At 46.9% G+C, this 12,423-nt stretch overlaps 1 protein-coding gene across 2 annotated transcripts in view; it reads right to left on the minus strand.

The window, feature by feature from the left end:
• The window catches only part of LOC116517331 (cytoplasmic phosphatidylinositol transfer protein 1-like), a 61,253-nt gene that overhangs the window by 19,677 nt on the left and 29,153 nt on the right, over nucleotides 1-12,423 (minus strand). For both annotated transcript variants that reach the window (XM_032230227.1, XM_032230225.1), the window contains exon 4: nucleotides 76-164. In XM_032230227.1, coding sequence (XP_032086118.1) covers nucleotides 76-164 — 89 coding nt within the window. The remainder of the gene's footprint in view (nucleotides 1-75; nucleotides 165-12,423) is intronic.

Consider the following 12,423-nt stretch of genomic DNA (forward strand, 5'->3'; position numbering starts at 1 on the left):
AGCTCCACTGGCCAGCCACAACTCTCTCCTTTCTGCCAAAGTCATTCTCACACACCATTAGGATTTTCTCCTTACCTGTGATGGTATACGGATAATAGTTCCAGGCTTTCTCGGTGATATAGAAGATTCGTGGTGTTACTGCCCGGGCCCAGCTAGGCAATTTGCTGCAGAAGAACAGAGCAGAAGGCTAAATGGAAATCAAATCCCAAATTGAAGTCAATGTCCAAGTCTCCAAGTTAATTAAGATATGTCCCAAATTAACCCAAATTAGCTCTGTAGCAGGGGTGTCAAACGCAAGGCTTGTGGGATGGAACCAGCCCATTGGGTGTTTAAATCTGGCCCGCAGAGCCATCCTGGAAACACGAAGGACCAGCCTGCAGTGCAGTGGTGGGATTCAAATAATTTAACAACCGGTTCTCTGCCCTAATGACCAGCTGGGTAGGTGGGGCTCAGTGGCCATGTGACCGGGTGGGTGTGGCTAACTCAACACCACTCCTGTCGATGGGCGCTTTGCCTTAGCTGTTACAATGTGATCAGGGTTAACCGGAGAGGCAGTTTCTGTAAGCAGGGCAACAAAGATGAGGCTAGAAACAACATCAGAATGTTTCCTTCCTGCCTTCCTTACAGGATTAGCCCCATAAAGTGGAAAAAAACAAAAGGAGATTTCTTCCAACAACCAGTTTTCCTGAATAGGTGCGAACCGGCTGAATCCCTCTACTGCTGCAGTGCCTCTGCCAATGAAAATGGAGCTCGCTGGCAGAGGGTTGCAGGAGGCTGTTGCAGCCCAAAACGGAGGTCGGGAGCCCATTTTTGCTGGCAGACGGCCTGGGCCACTAATTGCGCCCCTGTCATGAGTGATGTCGAGCTGGCCACGCCCACCCTGGCCATACCGCCCCACTGACCCTGAGGTCAAACACAACCCTGATGCGGCCCTCAATGAAATCAAGTTTGACCCTCCTGCTGTATAGTAATATCATATTTAATATATTATAATATATTGCATATTAAAATAACATATTAAACTGTGCAAGGAATTAAGCTGCTGAGGCTGGTACCCATGATCTCCAGACTGGAGAGGACCATTATGTTAACAGAGATCAGATGCCTTCAAGGCTCACAAGAGAAGAATCTGTTGGGTTGGGGAGAGGAAAATGCCTAAAAATTAAACTCTAAAGCAGGAAACCGGAGTGGATAATCTTCTGTGGGTCTATGACTTCATTCTTGCCTAGAAACAGTTCAGAGAAGAACAAACTCTATGTTGAAGGATTTATGGATTAAGACCGATGAAGGAGGAGTACTCATCTCTAATGATCTAACTGCCAGAGCCCACTGTAACAATATTGCCAAAACGGCATTAAGAGTTGTTAACCTAATCTTGCATAGCTTCTTCTCTGGTAATATTGTACTGCTAATCAGAGCATACAAAACCTTTGCTAGACCAATTCTCGAATACAGCTTATCTGTCTGGAACCTGCACTGCATATTGGACATTAATACAATTGAGCAAGTCCACAGGTATTTCCCGAGAAGAGTCCTCCACTCCTCTGCTCGCAACAGAATCCCTTATTCCACCAGGCTTGAAATTTCAGGCTTAGACAACTTAGAACTATGTTGCCTTTGGTCTGACCTAAGCGTAGTACACAAAATTACCTGCTACAATGTCCTACCTGTCAATGACTACTTCAGCTTCAACCACAACAATACATAAGCATACAATAGATACAAACTTGAAGTAAACCGCTCTAAACTCGATAGCCAGAAATACGACTTCAGCAACAGAGTGGTCAATGGCTGGAATGCTCTACCTGACTCTGTGGTTTCTTCCCCAAACTCCCATAACTTTAACCTAAGACTGTCTACTGTCAACTTCACCACATCCCTAAGAGGTCTGTAAGGAGCATGCATAAGCGCACCAATGTGCCTACCGTCCCTGTCCTAATGTTCCCTTTTATTCGTATCCATTTCATGTATTCAAAATCATGTTTATACTTATGCATGTTCTCCGATACATGCTTGATGAAATAAATAAAATAAATAGCTAAATAAGATTAATTGATGGGGCTGTTTCATCTAAAGGAGAAAGAGCTAAGGCCAGACATGATAGTCTTCCAACGCACGAAGGAACGTCACAAGGGGAAAAGGTATGGATTTATTCTCCACAAGGCCTGGGACTAAGAGAAGAACCAGTAGGTGGACATTTTTACAGAGGAAGTCCAAAATTGGGTATAGGAAGAAATTTCACGGTGATGAGAAATCAGGAGCCATGGAACAGCCTGTCTCCTGTATTCACAGGGGATTTGTCACTGGAAGTCATCAAGCAAAGGATGGGCAGAAATTTATGTGGAATGGTCTGAAGATTCCTGTCGTGGGCTGAAGGTTGGAGGAGAAGACTTTCAGGAACCTTCCAATCCTATGATCCTAAGCCATCACCCTGACCTTCTACCAGGTGAGCTAGTTTATGAAGAAGAGGACAAGAGTCTCAACAAGCAAGATTTACAGACAAGTCAAGAAGATGGACAAAATGTAAATTAGACTGCCAACTCGGTTTTATTCTGCATTTATTTTTGCAGCTCCTGGGGGAGCAAATAGAAATAGCAATAGCACTTTGACTTGTACACCGCTTCATGGTGCTTTACATCCCTCTCTAAGTGGTTTACAGAGTCAGCATATTCCCCCACAATCTGGGTCCTCATTTTACCCCCCTCGGAAGGATGGAAGGCTGAGTCAACCTTGAGCCAGTCAGGATCAAACTGCTGGCAATTGGCAGAGTTAGCCTGCAATACTGCATTCTAACCACTGGGAGGGAAGGAAGGAGGGAGGGAGGGAAGGAGGGAAGGGAAGGGAAGGGAAGGGAAGGAAGGAATAGCAATAGCACTTAGACTTATAAACCACTTCACAGTACTTTACAGCCTCCTCTAAGCAGTTTACAGAGTCAGCCTCTTGCCCCCAACAATCTGGGTCCTCATTTTACAGATCTTGGAAGGATGGAAGGCTGAGTCAACCTTGAGCCAGTCAGGATCGAACTGCTGGCGGTCGGCAGAGTTAGCCTGCAATACTGCATTCGAAGGAAGGAAGGAAGGAAGGAAGGAAGGAAGGGAAGGGAAGGGAAGGAAGGGCAATAGCAATAGCACTTAGACTTATAAATCACTTTACAGTACTTTACAGTCCTCGCTAAGCAGTTTACAGAGTCAGCCTCTTGCTCCCAACAATCTGGGTCCTCATTTTACAGCCCTTGGAAGGATGGAAGGCTGAGTCAACCTTGAGCCTGGTGAGATTCGATCTGCCAAACTGCAGGCAGCCAGTGATCAGCAGAAGTAGCCTGCAGTACTGCACTCTAACCACTGTCCCACTGCGGCTCTAAATGTACTGAATGAGAGCAACCCAGATTTTCCTATTTCTGCCCCTCCTGAACCCCAGAAGTATAAAATAGATGAGTTAAGCCTCTGATATTACAGTTCATTCTCACAGTCGGTTAGAAGAAACATATCGGCAGATTTCACTGTTAGAAATAAAACAGATGAACAGAAACAGCCTGTTCTACTCAAAAGAGTGGGGGCTGCCACATGGGTTAAGAAGGCAATGCCATGCAAGATGATTTGAGGATCTTCATTTTCATATACCAGACTGGTGTCTGAACCACAGCAATCACTGACATTCTTGGATTCTTCATTTCTGCACCCTTCAATAAATACTATACGTAGTTTATGATCCTCACCTAAATGGTTCATTCCTGCATAGGGGCTGTTGGACATCTCATCAGCTTAAGACACTTATTTTAGGGAATGTCTCTTCCTATGGAGACCCAGCAGCAGAGCTGGCAGCAGAGTCAGACAGTGAGGAGGTTGGGGAGGAACATGGACCAGTCTTGGAGGCTGGGGAAGGCTCTGATGAGGGCTCTGCATTGGAGGCAGAGATGGGCCCAAGGCCGTCTGTCAGTTCTCAGCTGCTTTTGGAGCTAGACAGCAGTGAGACAGAGGAACAGCTGGAGCCTGTTCCCAGTGTGCACATGCGCAGAGCTGCCAGAAGAAAAGAACAGCTAAGAAATCAGGGTCGACTTGGGAGTAAGGCCACAGGTGGACGGTGAATGGCCCCTCCCATAGGAAATAGAAGAAGTGTGAAAGGGGAGTGGGCTTTTGCAGGAAACAATTCCTTCCTTCCTTCATTTGTTTCTTTCAGGAGTGTGAAGATCTGTCCATGAATCTGAGAGACTCTGAGCCCAGTCTTTCCTTTGCACATTGGAAAATATTTACATGGCAGCTTGCCAAGATAGATAAGGTCTGTGGTCATAAATACTCCTTTGAAAGACTGTTTGCCAGGCCTTTGCTGAAGGTGAATGAGAGGAATTCACATTCATTTAATAAAAGGGGTTTTGTTGGGACCAGGATTCGGCTTCGTGCTTTTTGGGGAAGCCTAGATCAGAACAAACACCGTGAAAGTGGCTGAAGTTCTCCCCGGCAGCTGTCACATCGAAGCCCCCCATTTCAGAAAGGTTCTGCTTTGCCGCGGTGTCACCTGCCAGCTGGAATGTGCAGGGAGAAATGATCTCCGGTTCCCTATCCCTCAATTATTCCTGTTCGGTTTTGTCCTCTATAAATAGAATTCCCCTAGGAGAAGAGTCGTGAGAACACAGTCTAAAAATATAACTGTTTCCCCACATGGACAGCTCTAGTGATGGCCAACTGGTTTTGATCGGTATTGCAAAGAGACAGATCCATGCTGGTGGGGCGTGAGTGAGTAACCGGGGGCTTCTATTCCAGGTCATCAAGTAAATCCAGCTCAACATTGGGAAGCCAAGTTTGAGCCAGCTGGGAAAGAAACGCTTGGAGCTTCAGCTCAAATGCAATTGCAAGGTAAAATCTGCTTCTATCAGTGTAAGCTGGGAGGAGAGGACTAAAGGTAAACAGCGGGAGACTGACAGGCTAATCCTAAATTCAATTGCAGGTCGGAGAGACTGCATTTAAATGGATTTAGCCCGATTGAACCTCGCAGGCATTGTGCATTTGGAAGCGGGAGGGAGGTAATACGAGATGACAGGGGTGGCTATTGGAAAAGAGGATGAGAATAAATCAAAACTTTATAAGAGGGATGCCCAGCTTGGTCCAAGGTTGCTTGCTGAGCCTTGCTTCCTATGAGTCGCATGGATTCAGGGTCACCTAAGGATAACAATCAGAGCCCTATGTTACAAGATGCCTCAAAGGGGGTGGAGGAGGAGCGGTGACTATCCCTTCAGGCAATAGCTATGGTCAACGGGTTAGAGTTTCTCCTCCCCATTCAGCCAAGGCACTTTTCTTCATTCATGGTCAGGGCTTGGCTTTGTTTAGGAGCAGCACCCAAGGAAGGAGCCACAAAGCATCAGGACTTCTAGAAGATACAACATGGAGGGAGAAGAACCCTCCACTCATTTCCCAAGAACAAGAAAGCTTCAGGGCATCTAGAAGACACAACACAGAAGGAGGTTAAGATTCTCCACTCATTCCCTAAGAATAACAAAGCATCAGGACTTCTAGAAGTCACAGCATAGAAAGAGGTTAAAGAGAAGATTCTCCATTCATTTCTTAAGAACAAGGAGGTTAAGATCCTATGTTCATTTTCTAGGATCACCAAAGATTCAAGATGTCTAAAAGACAGATCATGGAAAGAAGTTGAGGAGAAGACCCTCCATTCATTTCTTAAGAACAACAATGCCTCATGACTTCTAGAAGACCTACAGTAATACGGAAGGAGGTTAAGGAGAAGACCCTCCACTCATTCACTAAGAACAACAATGCATCAGGACTTCTAGAAGACACAACATGGAAGAAGGTTAAGATTCTCCATTCATTTTCTAAGAACATCAAAGATGTCCTGCCTAAAAGAAGGAACATGGAAGAAAATTGAGAAGACCCTCCACCCATTCCCTAAGAACAAGAAAGCCTCAGGACATCTAGAAGACACAACACAGAAGGAGGTTAAGATTCTCCACTTATTCCCTAAGAAGAACAAAGCATTAGGACCTCTGGAAGACACAATATAGAAGGAGAAGAACCCTCCACTCATTCCCTAAGAACAACAATGCATCAGGACTTCTAGAAGACACAACATGGAAGGGGGTTAAGATCCTCCACTCATTTCCTAAGAACATCAAAGATGTCCTGCTAAAAGACAGAACATCGAAGGAAGTTGAGGAGAAGACCCTCCATTCATTTCCTAAGAACAACAGTGCAACAGGACTTCTAGAAGACCTATAGTAATATGGAAGGGGGTTAAAGAGAAGATCCTTCACTCATTGCTGAAAGAGCGAGCTGCAGAAGGAACTGTCAATCAGCAGCTGTGAGCCCAAACTTCTCCAACTTGATATTCTGCAGTTGTATGGGCAAAGATACCATCATGTTAACTGCAGGATGATGGATGGGAGCTAACACCCAACACTTCTGCATGGCACTGAGCTTGAAAAGGATACTAGCAGCAGTGATCAGAATCAGACTCTGATAAAGAAGCTACCCTGAGACTTCCTATCATGAATAACTTTTCCTTTACACACACACACACACACACACACACACACACATTTTATTTTATTTTTTATATAAACAATCCATTTTCTATTAAACAGTATGTCGTCTGGGTACAAATACTTTGTGCCAACAATTAAAGTTTACAATCATATTCATTATTTAATATATTCTTAATTTCCAATATCTTCAATGTCTAATACTATAACAATCCTCATTATGATTTATTTAACTCTATTACCGTGTTTCCCTGAAAATAAGACAGGGTCTTGACCCCCAAAATAAGCACTTGGCCTTGTTTTCGGGGAGGTCTTATTATTTTTGAGGTGCAGGAGGCAGCAAGCGTGGTCACCTCATGGCTGCTGCTGTGTTGCAATATATTATCCAGGGAGGTCTTATTTTGGGGAAAACAGGGTAATTATATTAACTGTTAATACATTTTCTATACTTGGCACAACTTCTTTTATTATTAATTCTTATGTCTATTCTCTAACCACCAGTAAAATGATTCCCAAATTGCATAATAACCAGTTTCTTCTTTCTCTTTGATAGCCAGTGTCAATCTATTCTTTTCTGCACATTCTAGTATTTTCCTAATCACATTCTCTAAAAAGTCCCTTTTCTCCCATGATGATACAGGCTCACTTATAATGACAAGAGGTCCCCACGGTTGAGTTAGTGTGGCTCTTCAGTCTGACCTAAAAAGATCCCTCTCCCCAGATCAAAGAAAGCAGGCTGACCATGACCCAGCCAGTGTAGTCAACTTCATTGAGTCAATTACCTCAAACAACCTTTCCTGGAAAGTAAAACATTATTGATCTAGGGCCTGTGGACAGAAAGAGAGAGGAAGAAGGCTGGGAACTGAGCAGTTGAAAGTATAAATGAGGGCCCAGAGGGAATAATTTTTCTTCTCTTATCTGCAGAGAATGTTTAGTGCTTTCAAGGATGACGGCCCATTTCCTTGAGAAGGTTCAACCAAGGCTGGCTAATGGGGGAGGAAGGGCAGATTTGGCTGCATCTATAGTGCTCTGTAAGGTAACAAGGGTCAAAGGAGGAAATTGAGCAATTGAGACCCTAGAAAGAGTGCAGAGAAGAGCAACAAAGATGATTAGGGGACTGGAGACTAAAACATATGAAGAACAGTTGCAGGAACTGAGTATGTGTAGTTGAATGAAAAGAAGGACTAGGGGAAACAGGATAGCAGTGTTCCAATATCTCAGGGGCTGCCCCAAAGAAGAGGGAGTCAAGCTAGTCTCCAAAGCATCTGAGGGCAGAATAAGACGCAATGGTTGGAAACTAATCAAGGAGAGAAGCAACTTAGAACTATGGAGAAATTTCCTGACAGCTAGATCATTTAATCAGTGGAACAACTTCCCTCCAGAAGTTGTGAATGCTCCAACACTTAAAGATTTTAAGAAGAGATTGAACAACCATTTGTCTGAATAGCCTAGGATCTCCTGCTTGAGCCACTTTTTATTTTGCCTGATTATTTGTCCACATTCTATATAGCGATGGAACTTCTCTAGGTTCCCAGCATGAGAACTTTCCTAAAAGATGCTGAAGACAAAACCAGGGATTCCCCCCCTCCCCAGTTACTAACACGAGTCCCTGAAAAGATGATGATAAGGCAGCGTATGTAAATGTGGTTCTGTGTCTTATCAGGATGTCATCTTCCCATCTCCAAAATGAAGGATTCCTTCATGGTGGTGGGAATGGTAGAATAACTTTTCATCCTTCTAAATCCAGGGTCAGCATCCTTAAACAATCAAAAAGCCACAAAGGTCCTAACTGGAAGCCCCCCATTCAATTCTGGAGCCAACCGGAAGTCCTGTTCCCCTACGATAGAGTCTCCTCCTAGTGTGGCACCTTTTTTTCCTCTGCTAACTGGAAGTCCGGTTTCCCTACCATAGAGTCTTCTTTTTCGTCTACCTGTCCTAACCGAAAGCCCTATCAATTGTGGAGCTAACTGAAAAACCTGCCCCTTGCCATAACATCTCCTCCTGGCATGCCATGCCCCCCCAAAAAACTGGAAGCTCCTCTCCAAATTGTGGCGCCAACTGGTGACAAGGAGCCGCAGCAGAGGGATGAAAGAGCCACATGCGGCTCCAGAGCCACATGTTGCTGACTCCTGTTCTAGTTAGTCAGCATAAAACATTCAGTCCTTGGTTTACCCTGGATATGATTTCAGGTTTATTCTTGATTTAGCACAGGTCTTTTGGGTATTGCTCAAGCCAAAACAAACCCACGTCCACCCTTCTTAGAACAGCAACTTGCTGTTCTTCTCCTGTGGCTAGATATGATATCACATCCATGCCCACTGGGCAAATCAAAAGGAAATACCAGCAGGAGATAATAGATTTGAAACGATGGCATTTGGCCAAACCACTGTGCTCTGTTCCCCAAAATACAAAGAGCAGAATGGATTGACATCAAAGGTAAGGAAAGCACTAGATTATAAATGAAGTTTCTCTCTGTTATTAAAAGACTTGGGCAGCCTCAAATGTGGGGCTGTCAACAGGATCCAGAGTCCAGACCCTTTCATCTCCGGTAGGGGCAGAGAAAAACAGCCCCAGAGTACCCATCACGTGGTGTGGCTAGAAAAATAACAGGAGGAATTTTAGACATAGCCAACCAATAGATGTTATAGGACAGGAGATTGTTAGTAGTTTATTTCATAGACAGCTCAGTCCAAGTGTGGAAATTCCCAGCAAGAAGAAATTCTAAGCATTGTGAAATATTTTGCCTTAATCTTACTAATAAAAGGGGCTAGAAGTTCTGATGTTGTCAGGCTCATCCCAAGAATGACATAGGCAGGGGTGTCAAACTCACAGCCCATGGTCTGATGCATCACTCGCTGGCCATGCCCAGGCCCGGTTTAGCGAGGGGATAAAGGTCACAATATGTCACATGATGATGCCATGATGACACGGGTTTGACACCCCTGACATAGAACAATCCAGTCAAAGTTTGGTTCTCTATTTGCTTACACACAATAGACAGAATCTTGCAAGATTAAGCCCATAGTACTCTCACCCTAATACTGTAGATATATTCTAGGAGATTCTAGGGAGTGACTGTCCTAAATATCTTCTTGAATCAGAATAGAGCTGGAAGGGACCTTGGAGATCTTCTAGTCCAATCCCCTGCTCAAGCAGAATAACAGAAGTAACCTTGGAGGTCTTCTAGTCCAATCTCCTGCTTAAGCAGGAGAACCTATACCATCTTAGACAAGTGATTGTCCAGTCTCTTCTTAAAAGCCTCCAGTGATGAAGCACCTACAACCTCTGAAGGTAAGCTATTCCACCAGTTAACTGTCCTCACCAAGGGTGTCAAACTGGCAACCCACAGGCTGAGTGCATCACATGTGGGTCACGGCCACTCCAGCTCCACAATGAGGGAAATGTTGTCACATGACAGCAAGGGGACATGGTGAGTTTAACACCTATGGTCCTCACTGTTAGGAAGTTTCTCCTTAATTCCAGGTTGTTTGTCTCCTTAATTAGGTTCCATCCATTGTTTCTTGTCCTGCCCTCAGGTGTTTTGGAGAATAGCTTGACTCCCTCTTCTTTCTCTGGTCCAGCTCTGGAATGTGCTTCCCCCCCTCCCTCCTTGGAAAGAGTTCCCTCCATGTTGGGAAACTACTCCTACCCTGTAGTCCATCAAATCATCAATCTCCACCACCTTCCCATTTATAGGTACATTCCATCATGTCTTTCCTCCTTCCAAGATTCTGTATCTTAGCCCTAACTCTTGGGTGAAAACTGTTTCCTTGATAGTGCTCTCTGCTTTCCGTCAGCTGCCATCTTATGTTTGCTTGTACGTCACTGCTATGTGGTGACAGAGTTCCATGAACGGTGGGAAGGGGGAATGGAGGAGGAGGGAATGCTTGGGAAAATGAAAGTATGTGCTGTATTTCCTTGAGATGCTGCCTCAAGGTCACCCAGCTGGGAGAAGGAGGAAGATGCAAACCAACTTGCATGCAGACTGACCGCGTGAAAACATCTTGCATGAACTTGATTGGTTACAAAGGGGCAGTGGTCAGTCAGGGGCAGTTAAAGAGGGGAAAGTAGAACATAGCAATTTGGGCATGCAATTCTCAGTTCTGGCTTTTCATTGCTGCAATACACTTCACTCGTAATAAAACTATACCATTCCCAACAAATGGAGCCAAGGATCCAGGGGTGGGTTCCTACCGGTTCGCACCGGTTCTTGCGATCCGGTTCGTCAGTGAACCCGGAAGTAATTAACTTCCGGGTTCCTAGCTCCTAGCCCCTGTCGCTGGGTGCCTGCAGGGTTTTTCTTTTTAAAAAACGCCTCTCCGGAGAGGAAGCCCTGTCAAAGCGCACCTTTCCCGCCTCGGCGGCTGCAGGGACCACCCCACCGCTTTACCTTCCTCCTCCTCCTCCTCCCCTTCCGCCCGCAGCAGCAGCAATGGCAGCCGAGCCGGGAAAGGAGCGCTTTGGCAGGGCTGTCAAAGCGCACCTTTCCCGCGTCGGCGGCTGCAGGGACCATCCCGCTGCTTTATTTTCTTCCTCCTCCTCCTCTCCTTCCGCCCGCAGCAGCAGCAATGGCAGCCGAGCCGGGAAAGGAGCGCTTTGGCAGGGCTGTCAAAGCGCACCTTTCCCGCGTCGGCGGCTGCAGGGACCATCTCGCCGCTTTATTTTCTTCCTCCTCCTCCTCTCCTTCCGCCCGCAGCAGCAGCAATGGTAGCCGAGCCGGGAAAGGAGCGCTTTGGCAGGGCTGTCAAAGCGCACCTTTCCCGCGTCGGCGGCTGCAGGGACCATCCCGCCGCTTTATTTTCTTCCTCCTCCTCCTCTCCTTCCGCCCGCAGCAGCAGCAATGGTAGCCGAGCCGGGAAAGGAGCGCTTTGGCAGGGCTGTCAAAGCGCACCTTTCCCGCGCCGGCGGCTGCAGGAACCATCTCGCCGCTTTATTTTCTTCCTCCTCCTCCTCTCCTTCCGCCCGCAGCAGCAGCAATGGCAGCCGAGCCGGGAAAGGAGCGCTTTGGCAGGGCTGTCAAAGCGCACCTTTCCCGCGTCGGCGGCTGCAGGGACCATCTCGCCGCTTTATTTTCTTCCTCCTCCTCCTCTCCTTCCGCCCGCAGCAGCAGCAATGGCAGCCGAGCCGGGAAAGGAGCGCTTTGGCAGGGCTGTCAAAGCGCACCTTTCCCGCGTCGGCGGCTGCAGGGACCATCTCGCCGCTTTATTTTCTTCCTCCTCCTCCTCTCCTTCCGCCCGCAGCAGCAGCAATGGTAGCCGAGCCGGGAAAGGAGCGCTTTGGCAGGGCTGTCAAAGCGCACCTTTCCCGCGTCGGCGGCTGCAGGGACCATCTCGCCGCTTTATTTTCTTCCTCCTCCTCCTCTCCTTCCGCCCGCAGCAGCAGCAATGGTAGCCGAGCCGGGAAAGGAGCGCTTTGGCAGGGCTTCCGCCGCGCCCCCAAGGACCGCTGACCTCGCGCTGCCGTTTCTTCTTCTTCCCCGGCCTTCCCAGTTAGCTTGCTTGAAGCTCCGAGGAGGCGGGAGGAGGGTCGCAGGAGTGGAAGTGGGGGGAGGTCTTCCCGGCCAGGAAGAGCTGAGAGGCTGCCGGCCCCTTTCGCAGGAAAGTTAACTTTTCTTGGCGAAATCCTGCCCCCCCCCGTGTGGGTGAGCTGTCCTCTTCCCGTAAGCCGCCCGGAGTTACCTGTGTGTGAGGTGGGCTGCCCTATGCATTTGCGTGTATGCGCTGGAGAGAGAGTGAAAAAGAGAGGGAGAAATAATTATATTAATTAGATAGATCAGTCTTTCTCCACCTTGGAGACTTGAAAGTGTGTGGACTTCAACTCCCAGAAAGGGAGTTGGGAGAAAGGGAGAAAGGAGGAGAGAATGAAAGGAAGATGGGGGAAAGAAGAAAGAGGTAAGGAGAGGAGGATGGAAAGGAGAGAAAGAGGGGGAGAGA

Source organism: Thamnophis elegans, chromosome 14 (genome assembly GCF_009769535.1).
Source record: "Thamnophis elegans isolate rThaEle1 chromosome 14, rThaEle1.pri, whole genome shotgun sequence".
NCBI classification, from domain to species: Eukaryota; Metazoa; Chordata; class Lepidosauria; order Squamata; family Colubridae; genus Thamnophis; species Thamnophis elegans.